Genomic DNA, 20,793 nt, shown 5'->3' with positions numbered 1-20,793 from the left:
TGGAAGAAAAGCGCTGTTAAGGACTTTAGAATGAAATACTCCTCTCAAAGAACAAAGTGATACTTCTTGTTAATATAATAATAGCAAACATATTTACTTCAGGTCTGCCGCTTGTTTTACATGCCAGCCGATGTTACTCTCCATTGAAGTCAACAAAGAGTCAAATCGGGTGTGGCGCAAAGTGGGTGCCCAACCCGATCCCGCCAGCCTCCTGCCGACGGGTTAGGTAAAGTGACCCCCCTCTTTATTGGAAGGGTGAGCTGACACCAATAATAAAAATTAAATATGAGATAAACATTAAATTGGAAATGACTTGAGGGATATAATAGAAATATGTACCTTCATTACAATGATGTAGTGTTAGTAGAGGAACAAACTTGTTGGGTCAAAAGCCATTTCAACAACAACTTGCATTTATATTGCACCTTTAACGTTCGAAAATGTCCCAAGGTGCTTCAAAAGAGCGATTATCAACAAAATTTGGCACCGAGCCACATAAGGAGATATTAGGGCAGGTGACCAAAAGCTGGATCAAAGAGGTAGGTTTTAAGGAACGTCTTAAAGGAGGAAAGAGAGGTGAAGAGGCAGAGAGGTTTAAGGAGGGAATTCCAGAGCTTAGGTCTTAGGCAGCTGAAGGCGCGGCCACCAATGGTGGAGCGATTAAAATCGGGGATGCACAAGAGGCCAGAATTGGAGGCGCACAGATATCTTGGAGGGTTGTGATTTCTCATTTATTATGTCCCTAACACCACTCCCTCACATTTTTCTCTTTTTGGGGGAAATTGAGTTAATATCCCATACCTCCTAGATTAGCAAGGGAGAACTGTGCAAGTATAGTGAAAGCAGCATTGTTCTCTAATATGCAGCACATTTTTCGAATCTGTTAGCATTGAAGGGTCAGCCCAGATTACATGTCCAAGTCTCTGGTGCGGGGCTTGAACCTACAACTTCCTGCCTCTGAGGTGAGTGCTACCACTGAGCCAAGACTGATAGCTCCAGCTCAAGTCAAACTGACATCACCCTCAACATCATGCTGGTGGTAAACTGCTCCCACATAAGAGCTAATGACAACTTCAGCATGTAATAAAATGTTTGTGCTCATAAGAAATTCTTCTCTGGGTCTTGCCTGTTGAGGTTTCATGATACATTTATGTACTTTTTGCAGGACACAGAGAAAGAGAAAGATGAGTTACAAATTGAGGAAGTAAAGGCAAGTGATAGACAAGTGGCGCAACAGAAATCAAGTACTGAAGCACCAAAGGATAAGAAACTGAACAGTAAGAAGACCGAGGAAGGTAATGCAAAGAAGGGCTGTCACATGATTCACAGTTAAAGACAGAAGTGAAAGATTATTGCATAAAAAATTGGTACATACTAAATTTAAGCACAAATTTAATTCCAAGTTTGAAATGACCTGAATTGTGCCAGTTAATGTCCAATTGGGAGCTGATTGGGATCAGTTTGTTCCCTTTCAAAATAAACGATTCTTTGGTAATCGGGGACAACAAGACGCATGGGCCCTGAGCCTTGATAAAATTTCAATGCTTATCCCTACTACATGATGGTCTTACTGACTGAGTAGCCAGATTTATATCAAAGATGGCAACAAACAGATTAAGCACATCACAATCATTACATCATAATCAGCCGGAGAGGATACATCTTCTAAATAAAAAATTTACATAATTATCTTGCTGTTGACACTTGAAACTAAGTTTAATAGTGCAACAGTAGCTTATCTGCTGACATTTTGTATATATACACATTTCTGGTTTGCAAGCCTGAAATTCCTGATACCATAATGCATTTATACAGCGCATACATTGCACAAATGTAAAGGCTTTTTAATTAAGTATTTGTTGTAGAATTCTCAAGCAATCAGTCGCAAATTATTTCCTTGCAGCCTGGTGATAATGTCTTAATTGTAACTCCTTCAGTGTGAAAGCCCTCTGAGCTTAATGATGTGAAGCATACGGATAATTGAGCAGCTGCACTTAGTGCTTTCGGCTCAAAAAATAATTTTAAATAGCAAAGTGAACAGGGTACGTTCTAAAATTATGACATAACCTGGAGTACGTTCTGGCCAGCGATCTCATCTCACAGTTCAGCTGACAGTAACAAATGGCTACAGCTCCCCTTTCTTGGATTATGACGTCGTTTGAACTTCTCAATTTAGACTCAATCTTGTAATCACTACCTGAACGGAGGTAAAAGGAAGTGGATTTAAGGGTACAGCTGACCATTGCTCCTCTGACAATGCCAGCCCAGTGGCACGTGTTAGCTGGAGGTGTCTTTGCAGTCGACGGCAGAGCGCGGCATCTGTCTGTCTACTGATCTGGAGTCTGTGCAGCTAGTTCTACCTGGTTATTGCCGGGTAGCTGCACTGCTACCCATAAGCGTGGTGGGAGGGTACCAACAGGTGAAGGCAGTCTGCGTCTGGGGCAGCTTAACCTAGCTGGCATCCCTGCCCTCCTGGTCTTCCTCCAAAAAGCACAAGTACAACAGAATTCCCACTGGTAAGCACATTACCTAAATATCACAGACATGGGCCAGAACTCGTGGCATACAGCCGCCTGACCAACCAAGCAGAAACAGGAAAGAAACTAGAGAAAAAGCAAGTTCAGAAATAACCACAAAATTCTGCTACAAATCTTATTATTAGGACACATTAAATCCACTTCCAATAAAAAGCACACTCTTCCAGCCCTGTACACCTGTCTCATCTGGACAGGTAGACGTTTGAGAGCTGTACCAATGTAGACACTGGGAAATTGCAACGACATCTAAATATTCAGAAACTATAAAATCTATTAAATTTGGCTGTAATTTTTAATAGAAAATCCTGACTGTATGAGAAGCATAGCAACTTCTTGTTATGTAAAGTTGATTATAGTTTCTCTGTCAACTTCTTTGAACCTAGATGTTAAAGTGTAACCATCAATAATGTCAGCCTATTTACATGTGATTAAAAGATTTGTCAACATCTTGCAATAGGGCCTGTATGTTGTGATTTATGAACATTGGGCTTCAAAGTTATTAATGTTCTTTACAATAAATTGGGATAACTTTAAAGGTGTTACTCCATCTCTTAATACGTTGAATTTTAAAATAATTAACTACAAACTAGTAAGTGCTATCTAACAAAACGCAGTCAGAAAACTGAATGGGCCACGAAATGAGCAGAAATCATGTGTAACAAATTGTGCGCCCACCTTTCCGAGCTCACGTTAATTGGGCGTAACTGATGGGAAAATCTACCTTGGAAAGCTACAAGACACTTCTGGAGTGCTCTAATTTTCCGTAGACATGAACAACTGTTTCTATAAATTTTATACAAACTCTCCTACCCGTTGAGAGCAGATTTTTTTTGTGCTAACAGTAAGGAATAATTTTATTTCTGCTGCCGCGATCTCTGTGAACGAAAGTAATAAGGAAACACAAAAGTAATAGGGGAAAAAAAAAACTTTTTCTGTCTTTCCTTTGTCAGTGAAGCTGCAAAAAGTGGCTGTTGAAAAAATTCAAGCAAAGCATGTGGCTGAAGAGGACCCTTGGGCACGAATCACTTTAAATAGATGCATTATAGTTGCTGCAGTGATCGTGGTCTTCAGCATGGGTGTCCAGCTGATTGTAGGTAAGCGCGGCCACTGGATGATGCCTTTAGAATGGTTGCAGCAAGTTCACCACCTTCCCGCTAAACACAGGGTTACATTGACGTGGATACAATGGCATGAAAGGGATTCCACAAGTAACATTGGAAAAGTCATTTCCAATATGCTGGAGCAGCAGAGCAAGAAATAACAGGTTCAGGGCTGTGAAAGGCAAATTTAGGATAGTTGTCACAAAGTATTTCTTTACATAGAGGGTGATCCACAGCTAGAACAGGCTGGAAGATTGGTGGTTTAGGCCAGGACACTAATTTGTTTAAGAAACAGGGGAGCCTGTAATGGGAGCCAGTAGGGTTGCAATTCTGGAAGGATCTCATCAAATGGGCCGAAAAGACTCCTTTATCAAAACTTATACGAATATGCAAACAATGACGGACAGGCGAAGACCCTCTGGTCCATCCAGCCTGTCCTACACAATTGCAATACCTTGTGTATCACAACATATATGCACTCTCCTCCCCACCCAAAACCATGGCCAGAATATTCCCCTAAAACAATGGGTGGGATTGGAGCGTGGGGGCAGTTAAATTGTTAAAAATGTGAATCCTGACCTGATCCCGCCTCCAACCCGCCCACTTCTGGTTTTCCCAGAGGCGGGTTGGGGGGGGGGGGCAACCAACCCGCTCCCAGGGGGCGGTACATCAATTTAAATATTATAATGAGGCTGCAAGCCTCTATTTTCCCCTCCATTTTGAATGTAACTGCATGTGGACGGGTTTCACACAATTCGTGAAACCCGGCAGTTAAACCAAGGTGGGGACTGCTGCATCCAGGAGGTAAGTGGCTTTATACCTAGCTCCTGGATCCAGGGACCCAACCATACCCACCCCCCCATGATCGGAGACCCCTCCACGAGGCCTCCAATCACATTCCCAGGCCTCCCCCACCAGCGATGATGATGAGGCCGGCCACTATCATCCGTTGGCCAGCCTAATCCTCCGGCCTTCCCTTCCCCCCCCCCCAATCCCTGGCCAACCCCCCGCCCCTGCCACGATGCCCGATCCCCCCTCCCCCGATTGCCAACCCCCCTCCCGCCGATCGTCGACGCTCCTCCAACGATCCTCGCCCTCCCTGGACTGACGATTCTCGAACCCCTTCCCGCCGATCCTCAACCCCCCCTCCTGCCGATTTTTGACCCCCTCCTGCGATCCACGACCCCCTCCCGCGATCCTCGACCCTCCTCCCGCGATCCTCACCCTCCCTGGACTGACGATTCTCGAACCCCCTCCCGCCGATCCTCAACCCCCCTCCCGCTGATTTTCGACCCCCTCCTGCGATCCTCGACCCCCTCCCGCGATCTTCGACCCCCTCCCGCTGATTCTCGACCCCCTCCCGCGATCCTCGACCCCCCCTCCCGCCGATTCTCAACTCCTCCCCTGCCGATTTTCGACCCCCTCCCGTGATCCTGGATCCCGGACCGGCAACCCTAACTGAGGCCTACCCGCCTGCAGCCAGCCAGCCTCTCAAGCTGGCTGGCTGCAGGCGGGAATCCAAGGCCTCACATTCAAATTAGGCCCTACCGGTAAAATTGGCAGGGCCTGTGGGAAACCCGGCCCCGGGTTTCCCTCCCACCCCCACCCCCAACCCACCAACCTGGGGAAAATTCCGGCCCATGTGATCACCTGGGAGAGGCGAAAAAACAGATAAAAACCCTAGGCTAATTTGGGGAAAGCAATCTTGTTGTGTCTCAAGGAGTTTTATACCCTTACCTATATAACAATTAAGAAGGACTCCGGGGTGGAGAGTTTAGTTAACGGCCATTTTATTTACAATGTGCTTCTTCACTCAATGCACTACATTTCCCATAGTGCATTGCAAATCACCACTACGGTATCCCATGTGGGACAATTCTAATACACATTCAAAATACGCAACATATTTCCTCCCCCTTAAAATAGAATGTCCACAAAACAGAATAACTGAAAATGACTATAACTTTGGAAGAGAGGGTAGACTGCCTCTACATTCCGCTAACCCTGGGGATTATTCTGCCCCATGCACACAGGTTAGCACTAACTGTAACTAAGGTGCTCTGGAGGCTGCCTTTCTCTTTGGGGGTAATGCCTAGTCTCAGGAGCAGGCTCTGGCTGGCTCTCCCCTGACCCTGCAGGCATGGCTTCCTCCCTTGATGGCACAAGAGTGGATGGTGCCACCGTCTCAGGGTCGGACGACCAGTCCGTGCTGGAGCCCCCAGCAGGTCCTTCATCCTCTGTTTCTTGGGTTACCTGTGGCGACTGTCTTGGCAGTAACTGGCCTACATGCCGTCTCCATGTTCGGCCGTCTCCAGTGCGGACTCGGTATGAAATGGGGCCCGTCTTTTGAATGACCGTAGCCGGGACCCACTGCTCCAGGGTGGTGTAGTTATGCACGAGGACTTTGCCCCCCACTACAAAGTTTCATTCTTTGGACCTCTGAGCTCATCTGCTGACTTGATCCTGCTGATTGGCATGTACCACTGCTTCTGTGGATGTTGGCCTCAGCAGGTCAAGGCGTGTCCGTAGCTGCCTTCCCATGAGTAGGTAAGCAGGAGATGCTCCAGTTGTAACATGAGGTGTGTTTCGGTATTTCAGCAAGAAAGCATTCAGGCGCTGCTTTAGAGGAGCATCACTTCTTGCCGCTTTCAACGCGCATTTCAGCGTTCTGACAAATCTCTCCGCCAATCCATTCGTGGATGGATGATAAGGCGCGGAGAACATGTGCTGGATTCCATTGCTCTTGAGGAACTCCTCCATCTCCTGGGATGTGAACTGTGTTCCATTGTCAGTTACGATCTGCTCCGGTGGACCAAATCACCCGAACATCTCTCTCAGAGTCTCGATGGTTTTCTCCGCAGTGGTAGTGGACATTACTGCAACCTCCGGCCATTTGGAATGGGAGTCCACCGCGACCAGGAACATCGCTCCTTCCACTGGTCCCACAAAGTCCAGATGGATCCATTGCCACGGTGTTGCCGGCCATTCCCATGGATGCAGTTGCGCTGCTCTTGGCGTATCCCTGGTTATCTCGCATGATGGGCATGATTTTGCTTCAACTTCAATTTCATGATCCAGACCGGGCCACCAGAAGTAGCTTCGTGCCAGCTCCTTCATCCGGACAATACCACAATGTCCTGAGTGCAGCTCGTTGAGGACATGTTTCCGCAGCTTTGGTGGTATGATCACTCGCATGCCCCAAAGGAGGCATCCTGACGTGACAGACAACTCCTTCCCTCTTGACGGTAAGGTAGGAGCTCAGGTGGTGCGTCTGACACCCGTGATCCGTCTCCTCGCATCACCCGATCCAGCACCTTGGATAGCGTAGGGTCCACTCTGGTCTCTTTTTTGACCTGCCGGGCCGTGACAGGGGCATTGCTCACCATGTCAAAGTAGAAAATCTTCTGCTCACAGCCTTCAGAGGGCACAGGCAGCGGAAGTCTTGACAATCCATCCGCATTGCCATGTGCTGCTGACCTCCAATATTTAATGTTGTAATTGTGAGCGCTTAACATCAGCGCCCAACGCTGCATCCTGCACGCTGCCAGGGAGGGTATTCCTGTGTGTGGACCAAAGATCGATGTCAGAGGACGATGATCAGTCAGCAAGGTGAATTTCCTTCCGAACAAGTAGTGATGGAACTTTTTGATTCCAAAGATGATGCCCAAAGCCTCTTTTTCGATCTGCGGGTATTTCACCTCCGCCTTGCTCAGGGACCTTGACGCAAATGCAACCGGCTTCTCTTCGCCTGAGGGAAAGATGTGGGACACGACCGCGCCGACGCCATAAGGCGACGCGTCACAGGCCAGCTGAATCTGCAATGACGGGTCAAAGTGCGTCAACACTCTGGGGTCAGTCAAAGCTGCTTTGGCTTTCTTGAATGCAGCTTCGCACTCCTTCGTCCACACCCAGGCCTTGCCCTGACACAGCAACTCATGTAATGGCTTCAACAGTGATGCCAGCTGTGGAATAAACTTTCCATAATAGTTCAGGAGACCTAAGAATGACCGCAGCTGGCCGACATTTGTAGGTGCAGGAGCGTCGGCAATGGCTTTCACTTTCGACGGTGCTGTGTGTAGGCCGTCCGCATCGATGACATGGCCTAGGTACTCCACTGATGGCTTGAAAAATTTGCATTTGTCCTTGCGAACGCGTAAGCCATATTCTTCAAGTCTTCCCAGTGTCTTCATCAGGTTCTGCAGATGCTCGTTGTCGTCCTTTCCTGTGACAAGGATATCGTCGAGATAACATTGTACCCCTGGAATGCCGCTTAAGATCTGGTCCATAGCCCGCTGAAACAATGCTGGTGCTGACGTTATACCAAAGGGTAGGCGGCAGTACCTGTAGAGGCCCTTGTGGGTGGTGATGGTGAGGTACTTCTGTGAGTCCTCTTCTACATGCATCTGCAAGTAGGCTTGGCATAGATCAATCTTGCTAAACTTCTGACCGCCTGCTAGACCCGCGAAAAGATCTTTAATGATGGGGAGGGGGTACTGTTCAGCTGCGAGCACAGGATTCACTGTTACTTTGAAATCTCCACATAAGTGAACCACGCCGTCACTCTTCATCACTGGTACCACGGGCGTGGCCCACTCACTGTGCGAAACCGATTCGGGAGAATATATAATGGAGAATAAGGAAATGGCAGACCAATTAAACTCATACTTTGGTTCTGTATTCACAAAGGAGGACACAAATAACCTCCCAGGAATATCGGCAAACATAGGGACTAATGAGAGGGAGGAGCTGACAGAAATTAGTATCTCTAGGGATATGGTGTTGGGTAAGTTGAGGGGACTGAAGGCCGACAAATCCCCGGGGCCTGATAAACTACATCCTAGGGTACTTAAGGAGGTGGCCCTGGAGATAGCAGATGCTCTAAGGATCATCTTCCGGAACTCCATTGACTCGGGAACAGTACCCGTGGATTGGAGGGTAGCTAATGTTACCCCAATATTTAAAAAGGGGGGTAGAGAGAAAGCAGGGAATTATAGACCAGTAAGCCTTACATCGGTTGTGGGCAAAATGCTAGAGTCCATTATTAAGGATAAAATAGCGGAGCACTTGACAAATGGGGAAAGGATCGGACAGAGTCAACATGGATTTACAAAGGGTAAATCGTGTTTGACTAATCTGCTGGAATTTTTTGAGGAAGTAACTGGTAAAATAGATGGGGGAGAGCCAGTGGATGTGGTGTACCTTGACTTCCAGAAAGCCTTCGATAAGGTTCCACACAAAAGATTATCATGCAAAATTAAGGCTCATGGGATTGGGGGCAAAGTATTAACGTGGATAGAGAACTGGCTGGCGGATAGAAAACAGAGAGTTGGAATAAACGGCTCGTTTTCGGAGTGGCAGGCAGTGACCAGCGGGGTGCCGCAAGGATCTGTCCTGGGACCCCAGCTGTTCACAATATATATAAATGATCTGGATCAGGGAATTGGATGCAATATTTCCAAATTCGCTGACGACACTAAACTAGGAGGAGGGGTGGGCTCTGATGAGGATGTCAGGAGGCTACAGTGCGATTTGGACAGGTTGGGAGAATGGGCGGATACGTGGCAGATGCACTATAATGTGGATAAATGCGAGGTTATCCACTTTGGGGGTAAAAACAGGAGGGTAGATTATTATCTAAATGGCAATAGATTGGGAGATGGGGAAGTGCAGAGGGACCTGGGTGTTCTTGTGCACCAGTCACTGAAGGAGAGCATGCAGGTGCAACAGGCGATTAAGAAGGCAAATGGTATGTTGGCCTTCATATCAAGGGGGTTCGAGTATAGGAATAGGGATACCTTACTACAGCTGTACAAGGTGCTGGTGAGACCGCATCTGGAGTATTGTGTACAGTTTTGGTCGCCCCATCTGCGGAAGGATGTTCTTGCCATGGAAAGAGTGCAGCGGCGATTCACCAGGCTGATACCTGGAATGGCGGGAATGACCTACGAGGAGAGATTGAATAGTTTGGGCTTGTACTCACTGGAGTTTAGAAGATTGAGAGGGGATCTCATCGAAACATATAAAATTATGGCAGGCCTGGACAGGCTGAATTCAGAGAGAATGTTTCCAATGGCAGGGGAGCACAGAACCAGGGGCCACAGTCTAAAAATAGCGGGCAAATCATTTAAAACAGAGATGAGGAAGAATTTCTTCACTCAAAGAGTGGTGAGCCTGTGGAATTCCCTGCCACAGAGGGCTGTGAAGGCTAATTCAATAAATATTTTCAAGAGAGAATTGGATATATTTCTGAAGGCTAAGGGGATTAAGGGTTACGGAGAAAAGGCGGGGACGGGGTACTGAACTGGTAAGATCAGCTAAGATCTCAGAGGAAGATCAGCCATGATCTCATTGAATGGCGGAGCAGGCTCGAAGGGCCGAATGGCCTACTCCTGTTCCTATCTCTATGTTTCTATGAAACCGGCACTAGGACCCCTATTTTGACCAGACGCTCCAGGTCAGCCTCCACCTTTGGTCTGAGGGCGTAGGGAACGCTCCTGGCCTTCAGGAATCGTGGCTGGCTGTCAGGCTTCACCTTGCGTTTGACTGTAATCCCCTTCATACTCCCCAATTCTCCGTCAAAGACAGCCGCATGCTTTGTCAACACTGCCGCTAGCCCCGCCTCTTCGACTGACACCGCATTCACTTTTTTCCAATCCGGATGAATTTTCTCCAACCATGGCCTGCACATCAGGGATGGATAGTCACCCTTGACCACGTAAACTGGCAGCATCACGGTTTGTCCATTAAGCTCCACCTTGACCTCCGTCTTACCCAGCATTGGGACTGTTTCCCCAGTGTAGGTCTTTAAGATGAGCTTGGCCGGCGTCAGTGATAGGTGGTTCAGTTTTTCTTTGAATAGCTTCTCTGAAATCAAGGAGACAGCAGCCCCCGTATCCAGCTCCATTTTGACCGGTATTCCCTCTAGTAGTGGAGTGACTCCATAGCCTGATGAGCCTCCATTCACCGTTAACACATGGAGATTCAGCTCCCCATCAGAGTCTGTGTCACTGTCTTCCTGTTCTTGTTTCACCATGTGTAGGTTTTTCTTTTTAGAACGCCAGTTGGATGTGTTTTCCTTGTTTGTTTTTGTGTGTCTCTGTGTAGGATTGTTTGCTTTGCCCTTTACACACACGTTCAATGTGTCCTTTCTTTTCACATTTCCGACAGGTCAGGTCTTTACACCAGCAGTCAGATGGCTGATGACCTGACCTTCCACAACTGTAACACTCTCTGGCGCCCCTTGCATGCTTATCTGGTGTAGCTGCTACCCTGTGCACTCTTGTTGCAGCCCCCAACAGCTGTGCATCTTTAGCTACTAACTCCATAGACACAGCGAGCTCCACTGCTGATTTAAGCGTCAGTTTGTCAGTCATGAGCAAGCGCTTCTGTGTTGCTTCACATCTTAATCCACACACAAACCTATCACGGACAGTGTCATTTAGAGTTTCACCAAACTCACAATGCTCAGTTAGCTTCTTTAGCACTGCAACATATTCGGCTATGGACTCACCCTCCCCTTGGTTTCGTTTGTGAAACCTGAACCTCTCGGCAATCAGCAGCGGCTTGGGTGGGAAATGTGTTTCCAAAACTTCCACAATCTGATCATATGTCTTAGCGCCGGGCTTATCCGGGTGCATCAAACTCCGTAACAAGCCAAATGTTCTTGCACCGATCACACTGAGGAACATCGCCACTTTCACGTCATCTTTAATGCCATTTGCAGTCACGAAAAATCCGAAACGCTCTGTATAAGCACTCCATTGCTCCGCCGTTTCATCAAATGGTCCAAACGCTCCGGTTAGCATAGCCATTTTGTTTTCTTTACAGTCCTTTTCCTCCACTTTTTAAAAATTTTTACAGTCCTTTTCCTCCACCTCGTTTCACTGTATCGTTACTCTCCCCCTTCTTATTTGTGTAACACACGAACTGCCACCTTTACGAGGCGATTGCATCAGCACTAAACTGCGGGCACACCATTAAGAAAAGACAGGAACTTCTTACTTTAAACATCGCCGATTCCAGTGCAAAGTGATGCACAAGTCCGTCGTCCTCGTCGCCAGTTTTGTTGTGTCTCAAGGAGTTTTATACCCTTACCTATATAACAATTAAGAAGGACTCCGGGGTGGAGAGTTTAGTTAACAGCCATTTTATTTACAATGTGCTTCTTCACTCAATGCACTACATTTCCCATACTGCACTGCAAATCACCACTACGGTATCCCATGTGGGACAATTCTAATACACATTCAAAATACACAACAAATCTGGGAAATTTCTCTCTGACCCATCTAGGCGATTGAAACTAGTCCAGAAGATCACTCTGGCTCTGAATTATCTTTTGTAAGAGGTGATGTCCATCCCCAACAGAAACAGGTCCAGCTCTCGCTTGAAGGAATTCAGCGAGGGCTGTGTTGTAACAAGGTCAGGAAAAAAACACATGAAAGAAGAATCTTTAAAGGGAAAGTAATGGATAAAATGGTGGAAATGACCATTGTGCGGGCTGAACGTTGCAGTTAGGCTTCAGTATAAGATACTATTTATACAATTTGCACATAGCACGGTTCTCTCACACAGACTATTTTTACAGGTATTTTTGAAGTGGACGATGAACCTGTGTTGGTGTATTCTGACAGCGGCCTTCTTGATGATGAAGATTTGAAATTGGTAAGAAGGTTCCTTTAAAATGTTACTATACTCTTTTTAGAATAATCTTCTAAGATTCTATAACATTCTGCAGTTTTCCTAAAAAGGCGGAAACTTATGTTTTACTTGTTTTGAGCTCATTGATAGATAAGCCAACCAGACACTCCAATATTTTTATTGATTCATATATTGGGGGAGAAATTCAGTATCACCCCGTTTGGGGGACGGTAACTTTTGAAAGTTGGGAAACTTAGCACCAGGTGCTAATGATTCCCAGCTTTGGTAAAATTGGGTTCTGGCACTCCAGGAATTTCCAGGATTTCCTTCCTGGAGTGCAACAGGCAGCAGGCGAGGCGGTTGCTGTGCAGCGCTGCACACTGGGCCGTGCGGCGCTCCCGCGTTGGAAGGCTCCTTCCCTCCCTTAAAGGGAAGGGCCATCGCTGCAGGCTCTGCAAGGAAAAAACTTACCTGGTCCCCAACAGTAGCCGTGATCTGGCCCGATCAGCCTGATGCACTGCAGCAGAGTGCCGGCCTGATCGATCGCTGGCGAAGACAAAGGGGAAAAAAAGAGAAAGAGCTTTTCAGAATTTTTTTTTACTTACCTCGGCCACCTCACCTTTAAGTATCGCCCCCAAAGCGCCCAGCCTCCCGATCAACGCCTCCTGCAGCTGCCGGTGTTTTCGCCCGGCGATGCTGCAGGGGGCGGAACCAAAGTTCGGGTCCGGGGCGCTACCAGGGCGCTGTGCAGTCGGATGACGTCACGATCTCCGGGCGCAGGAAATCGTGGCACTAGGAGTTACCACCGCCACAAACCGCTAGGTGAATTTCGCAGGTGGAGGTAACATCGCAGCGCCCGGGCGGTAAGGCGTTAGCGCCCCGTTATCGCCCCCTGGAGGCGCTAACGGGAGGCGCTAACCAACCAAATTTCTCCTCCATTATATTTGGCTGTATTTTTAATACAAAATCCTGATTATATGAAAAGCATAGCAACTCTTTTTATATGAAGTTGATTATAGTTTCTCTGTCAACTTCTTTGAATCTAGACATTAATTTGTAACCATCAATAATGTCAGCCTATTTACATGTGATTAAAAGATTTGCCAGCATCTGTAGATAACTTTCAGAATATTGATTAATTCTGGAATTTTTTGATATCTGTTAAGGAAGCCAGAACGCATAATCATTAACCACTGTTACTAACAGAAACAAAATCTGTTGATTAATTTTTTGATTAGTTTTCTGAATTTACTGACAAATTCCCTAATCTTTGTTATAAAGCAGAGATTAAAGCCTTCCTCTACCATTGCATAATCCTGTGAACTAATCATTAATATATTAACTTTGTCACTACCAATGATTTCTTACAATAGGGTCTGTATGTTGTGATTTATGAGCATTGGGCTTCAAATTTTTAATGCTCTTTACAATAAGTTGGAATAATTTTAAAGATGTTAATCCATTTCTTAATAAGTTGAATTGGGGTCAGGAAGTGAAATCCACACTATGATCTATTGAGCAGCTGGCAAAGGTATAACATTAGGATGGACAGGGAACAAGAAGAGCAGAGTAAGAAGAGAAGACTCTCGGTTAAGGTAAAAAATCACATACTGGGAAGGACAAAGATTGAGACTGTTAGAACGAAAGGTAAGGGCTGTAGGTGGGCAAACCAGGTGGCAAAATATTAAACAAGATTGGAATTGGTGGAGGATCAAATTTGTAGCTTGCCAAAGAGCAAATCCAGCGCTAGTTCACTTCATAGAATCCTAGAATCATAGAATGGTTACAGCACGGAAGGGGGCCATTCGGCCTGTCGAGCCTGTACCGGCTCTCTGCAAGAGCACTTCAGCTAGTCCCACTCCCCCGCTCTTTCACCATAGCCCTGCAAATTGTTTTCCTTCAGCTACTTATCCAACTCCCTTTTGAAAGCCGTGATTGAGTCTGCCTCCACCACACTTTCAGTAAGACTAGAGGTTAAAGGAAATGGGATTGATGCTGGTGGGGAGAAAAGATTGAACAGGTAGAGGAGTAAGTTTGCAAGGAACAATAAAAGGGCCGATTTAAACCCCACCTGCCTAGTAGGAACAGTGCAGTCGAGGGGGTGGGGGTGATGGGGGGGAATTAAGATGGAGTTTTGTCTGTCGAAGCTGTGCAGGGCACAGCATCCTACAACTATGCATAATGCAAGAGCAGGAACATACTGCAAAACTCCTCCTGTCCTATCTCAGCAGCAAAAGCGGCATTTTAAGTCCCTGATGGTCCTCTCAATGACTACTCTTGGTGAGGCATGTGCCTCGTAGTAGTCCTCTGCTACTATTCGGGTCAGTCTTAGTGAGGTCATCATCCATGGGAGCAGAAGGTAGGCTTTGTCATCCACATGCCATCTAAAGAGGTCAGGAAATGTCAGTTCAAATCCATTGGCAGGATAGGTGCACCAACGTCAATGTTCTCGCTCAGGCCAATATCCCCAGCATCGAAGCTCTGCCCACGCTCGATCAGCTCCGATGGACGGGCCACATCGCCTGCATGCCCGATACGAGACTCCTAAAACAAGCGCTCTACTCGGAGTTCCGACATGGCAAGAGAGCCCCAGGTTGCCAGAGGAAATGCTTGAAGGACACCCTCAAAGCCTCCTTGAAAAATGCAACATCCCCTCCGACACCTGGGAATCCCTGGCCCAAGACCACTCAAAGTGGAGGAGAAGCATCCGAGAAGGCGCCGAACACCTCGAGTCTCTTCGCCGGGAGCAAGCGGAAGCCAAGCACAAACAGCAGAAGAAGCGCAAATCAACCCAAGCACCCCACCCACCCGCCCCTTCAACCACCATCTGCCCCACCTGTGACAGAGACTGTAGGTCCCGCATTGGACTCATCAGTCACCTGAGAACTCATTTTTAGCATGGAAGCAAGTCATCCTCGGTTCCGAGGAACTACCTAAGAGAGAAAGAGGTCAGGGAGGGCTGAATTTCAAAGTATGAATGCATCATGACAACTTCAAGCATATCTGGCATTGAAGTAGGATCCTTTACATGTCACACACACAGCAGGTGAGGCTGGGAGTGCATATCAGAAAATTGCAGCCACTGCGAGTGTGATTTTGCAAAATTGGTCCTTATGCACATGTCTCTTTGCCATCTATTTACCAAAGACTAAGGAGCAACACGGTTATTCAGGCCCACCTATCCCACTTTTCCAACTGAGAATATTAGCTGCAAACCAAATCAGGTTCGTGTATGCACAATTTATGAAATATAGGGGGAAAATTGGGTTGCTTTGCGCCTCTCGCAAAGCAACTAGCGCCCGGGCGGGGCACCGCCCACACCTCCTCTGAAATTCAGCGGGAGGTTAGCGGCGGCGCTAACCGGTAGTGCCCCGCGCCGCTGCGCCACCGGCGATGATGTCATCACCATGCGCAGCGCCCCGCTCATGCCCCGGCTGCGATCTTTGGGAGCGCTCCCTGATTACATAAGAACACAAGAAATAGGAGCAGGAATAGGCCACTTGGCCCCTCGAGTCTGCTCCGCCATTCAATAAGATCATGGCTGATCTTGGGCTCAAAGCCACTTCCCTGTCCACTCCCCATAACCCTTCACTACCTTATCTTGCAAAATTCTATCTCCACCTTAAATGTATTTAATGACCCAGCTTCCACAGCTCTCTGCGGCAGAGAATTCCACAGATTTACGACCCTCTGAGAGAAGAAATTCCTCCTCATCTCAGTTCTAAAAGGGCGACCCTTTATTCTGAGACTGTGCCCCCGAGTTCTTGATTTTCCCACGAGGAGAAACAACCTCCCTGCATCTACCTTGTTGAGCCCCCTCAGTATCTTATATGTTTCAATAAGATCACCTCTCAACCTTCTAAATTCCAATGAGTATAGGCCCAACGTGCTCAACCTTTCTTCATAAGTCAACCCCCTCATCTCAGGAATTAACCTAGTGAATTATCTCTGAACTGCCTCCAATGCAAGTATATCCTTCCTTAAATAAGGAGCCCAAAACTGTATGCAGTACTCAAGGTGTAGTCTCACCAATACACTGTACAGTTGTAGCAGAACTTCCCTGCTTTTATACTCCAACCCCCTTGAAATAAAGGCCAACATTCCATTTGCCTTTTTGATTACTTGCTGTACCTGCATGCTAACTTTTTGTGTTTCATGCACAAGGACTCCCAGGTCCCTCTGAACTGTAGCATTTTGTAATCTCTCTCCATTTAAATAATAATTTGCTTTTTTATTTTTCCTGCCAAAGTGGATAACCTCGCACTTTCCCACATTATACTCCATCTGCCAAATGTTTGCCCACTCACTTAGCCTGTCTATATCCAGATTCTTTGAGTCCTCTGCACAACTTGCTTTCCCACCCATCTTTGTATCATCTGCAAACTTGGCTATAGTACACTCGGTCCCTTCATCCAAGTCATTGTAAATAGCTAAGGCTCCAGCACCGATCCCTGTGGCACCCCAGTAGTTACCGTTTGCCAACTGGAAAATGACCCATTTATCCCGACTCTCTGCTTTCTGTTAGTTAGCCAATTCTCTATCCATGCTAATATATTACCCCCAACTCCGTGAGCTCTTATCTTATGCAGTAACCTTTTATGTGGCACTTTATCGAATGCCTTCTGGAAATCCAAATATACTGCATCCACTGGCTCACCTTTGTCCACCCTACTCATTACATCCTCAAAGAACTCCAGCAAATTTGTTAAACATGATTTCCTGTTCATAAAACCATGCTGACTCTGCTTGACTGCATTATGATTTTCCAAATGCCCTGCTACTGCTGCCTTAATGAAAGACTCCAGCATTTTCCCAACGGCAGATGTTAGGCTAACTGGTCTATAGTTTCCTGCTTTCTGTCTCCCTCCTTTCTTAAATAGGGGTGTTATATTTGCGGTTTTCCAATCCACTGGGACCCCTCCAGAGTCCAGGGATTTTTGGTATATTGCAACCAATGCATCCACTATCTCTGCAGCCACTTCTTTTAAGACCCTGGGATGCAGGCCATCCAGTCCAGGGGACTTGTCGCCTTTTAATCCCATTATTTTACCAAGTACTTTTTCCTTAGTGATTGTAATTGTCTTTAGTTCCCCCCTCCCTGTGGCCCCTTGATTATCCATTATTGGGATGTTGTTGGTGTCTTCTACCATGAAGAAAAATACAAAATATTTGTTCAGAGTCTCTGCCATTTCCCCGTTCCCCATTATTAATTCCCCAGCCTCATCCTCTAAGCGACCAATGTTTACTTTAGCTACTCTCTTCCTTTTTATATACCTGTAGAAGCTCTTACTATCTGTTTTAATATTCCTTGCCAGTTTACTCTCACAATTCATCTTCTCTCTCTTTATTATCTTTTTAGTCATCCTTTGCTGGTTTTTAAAAATTTCCCAATCCTCTGGTCTCCCACCAATCTTGGCAACAATTTCGCTTTCAATTTGATACCATCCTTTACTTCCTTAGTTAGCCACGGATGGTGCTCCCTTCTCTTAAAATCTTTCTTTCTCGCTGGAATATATTTTTGTTGAGAGTTATGAAATATCTCCTTAAATGTCCACCACTGCATTTCAACTGTCTTACCCTTTAATTTATTTATCCAGTCCACTTTATCCAGTTCTGCCCTCATGCCATTGTTTTTGCCTTTGTTTAAGATCAGGACACTGGTTTGAGATACAATTTTCTCACCCTCCAACTGAATTTGAAATTCAACCATGCTATGATCACTCTTTCCTAGAGGATCCTTTACTATGAGATCATTTATTAATTCTGTCTCATTACACAGTACCAGATCCAAGATAGCCTGCTCCCTGGTTGGTTCTTTAAATACTGTTCTAGGAAACCATCCCAGATGCACGCTATGGACTCCTCCTCAAGGCTACCAGGGCCAATTTGATTTGTCCAATCAATATGGAGATTAAAATCACCCATGATTATTACCATACCTACGCTATGTCCGATGGCATTAGGGGGACCTACCTGCGGCCGGGGAGGCGCTTTTTAAAGGTGAGGTGTGGGGCAGCCATTTTTGTTGCTGGCTGCCTGCCAGCACCTGCCTGCACTCCCGTCTCCAGCCTCCTGAACGCACCGCGCCCCCCCCGCCCTGTGGAGTGCCAGCTGCACTCCAAGAGCCCCCCCCCCCGCCCTGTGGAGTGCCAGCTGCACTCCAAGAGCCGGCACTTCTCTTGAATGCTGGGCTCTTTTGCCGGCACTCCTGGTCCCTGGGGGTCCAGCTGGGCCCCGGGTCGTGCTGCACAAGGCCCCTCCCATTTAAGAAGGGGAGGAAGGCCTGCAATACCATGGCGGGATGTGCCGCAATGCCGTGATATTGACTCACAGCGTCCCAAGAGGGACGCGGGACGCTTCCAGTAGCGCCCCACTTCCCTCTTGGGGCACAACCACTCAATTTACGGCACGGGGGTGCTAATTTTTCCGTAGCGCTAAAAGTATGGGCCCACACTTTTAGCCCATAGATCTGGTGCTGTGGATGATGCCCTGCCATATAAACAAGGCAGGAGTTAGCACTGCAGAACCATTTTCCAAAGTATTTCTGCAAACTAATTTCAGTATTTAGACTAAATTGAGTGATAAAATTATGGGAGATGATCTGAGTCAAAGTGAAATGGTGGATTTCTCTCTGGTTTTACAATTATTCTCCTCTAATTAGTGCTTTATCCCTTCAGCCTACCTGTAATCTAAAGAAAAAAGAAAGACTTGCATTTTTATAGCACCTTTCACGACCTTGGGATGTCCCAAAGTGCTTTACAGCCAATGAAGTATTTTTTAAAGTGTAGTCACTGTTGTAATGTAGGAAATGCAGTAGCCAATCAGTGCACAGCAAGCTCCCACAAACAGCAATGTGATAATGACCAGATAAACTGTATTAGTGATGTTGATTAAGAGATAATTATTGGCCGGAACACTGGATGATAAACACAATCTCTTTCAGAGCATATAATATATATACTTTTTTCACCAGGCAGAAAGGACTATGCTGGAGAATCAGGTACTGATTTCAGAAACTGAGAAAGCCATCACTGAACTCGAGAAGAAGCTTCCTCCTCAAGCCCCTGTCAGAACAGACTTGAAAAAGACGTGTGTCACGCTGAAGGGAAAGCCAGGAGGCTGCAAGGTTGAGGCCGCTGATAAAAAGCTGATCTCCGCACATATTAAAGAGATCAAAAGCATTAAAAGTGGTCATAAGCCAAGAGATAAGAACTCAGAACCCAGGTCCAGTAAGGACAGGAAAGATCACAAGACCGACTTTGAAAAGAAAGATGATAAGTACTTCAAAAAGGAGCACAAGGAGGAAAAACACAGGGGCCACCAAGAGCAGCACTTCAAAGAAGGAGACGGCAAGAAGCTTTCCAAGGGCAAAGAAGAGGGATGTGATAAGGGGAGTAAATTTAATCAGCACAACTTTCCAAGAAGACATGAGAAAAATGCTAAACAAGAAACATACAGCAAACACCAAGGCCATCATAAAGACTTTGAGAAGCACAAGTATTTCATTAAGCAAGATGACAACAAAAAACACGATTACAAAGTGCATAAAGAATATAATAAGTACAGAGTGGTCAAACGCAGCAAACATCGTGGAGGTGAAAAAATTCATAAGAAGGGTGGCATGGGAAAGCATTTTGGTAAAAATAAATTCAAAGAAAGTAGAAAACTCGGCTAATTAGGTTCAAGTTCCCAGTTACATGCATTCACTACTAGCCACAGTGACGAGAAAATATTTCCACCACACATGAAAACTCTAAACAAAAATGTTAGTTTATATCAGTGAAGTGTAATGTTTCTAAATAAAAGTACAGTTATTATTGCACCAAATAAAAATCTCCTCGTGGCACAGAAAGTTATTTACTGGTATGTGAAGTTAACATTTTTAAAATAAAACTGCTGTCTCGGAGGCGATTTATTTGAAGCAAATACATTTGAATTACGAGGCAGCAGTGCGGGGCTCAGTAATCTCCACACTGGCGTAAGGAATGAGGAATAGTGGAAATGGAATGCTTTATTCAGTTTGAGATCCCTGTTCGCTGAATCACATACTCGTAGTATATTATTATATTATATGTTTTTATGTTCTGATATTCTGTCTGTGGATTTTACTGTAGTAAATATTCTGAGTACAACTGTCCTTATTCCTTTTCCCCTATGAGTAGGTCTCTCATAGAATAACCTGACAGGGCAGCTGGTAGCTCTAGCATTAAAGCATCGTCCATCCAACCAAAGGCTCGGAGTCGGAATCCCAGCCCTGACCTTCAATTTTTTTTGGTAGCAGTAAATATACGTTGGCCCGTATTTTCCAATGCCTATGGGTGTGTAAGCGCGTGTACACACCCGTAGGGACCTCGCAAGTGCTGGTTTCAGGTATGCGAAGCGCATGCGCTGAAAACCGGCACTTCCGATCTGTCAAGCATCCTCCTTTCTGCAGAACCTCCGCCCGCTGAAATCCCTTAAAAATCTCACGCCTGGTAAAAGCAGGAGTAAGGCCTACTTTTACCAGCATAAGGCCT

The 20,793-nt window shown here is 46.2% G+C and overlaps 1 protein-coding gene across 2 annotated transcripts in view; it reads left to right on the top strand.

Moving 5' to 3' along the window:
• LOC147108154 (uncharacterized) overlaps nucleotides 1–20,110 on the top strand; it is a 47,711-nt gene extending 27,601 nt beyond the window's left edge. The window contains exons 4-7 of one of the 2 annotated variants that reach the window (XM_086004672.1): nucleotides 1,166–1,295; nucleotides 3,488–3,631; nucleotides 12,225–12,301; nucleotides 19,251–20,110. In XM_086004672.1, coding sequence (XP_085860798.1) covers nucleotides 1,166–1,295; nucleotides 3,488–3,631; nucleotides 12,225–12,301; nucleotides 19,251–19,952 — 1,053 coding nt within the window. In that variant the 3' untranslated portion in view covers nucleotides 19,953–20,110. The remainder of the gene's footprint in view (nucleotides 1–1,165; nucleotides 1,296–3,487; nucleotides 3,632–12,224; nucleotides 12,302–19,250) is intronic. The other variant, XM_086004673.1, reaches the window with a different exon arrangement.
• Nucleotides 20,111–20,793: the final 683 nt, after the last annotated feature.

The sequence above is a fragment of the Somniosus microcephalus genome, chromosome 13 (genome assembly GCF_052327205.1).
Source record: "Somniosus microcephalus isolate GS21.2 chromosome 13, FLI_Smic_1.0, whole genome shotgun sequence".
In the NCBI taxonomy this organism is placed as follows: Eukaryota; Metazoa; Chordata; class Chondrichthyes; order Squaliformes; family Somniosidae; genus Somniosus; species Somniosus microcephalus.
The sequence above is the reverse complement of the archived record's forward strand: the minus strand, read 5'-3'. Positions and strand labels throughout refer to the sequence as shown.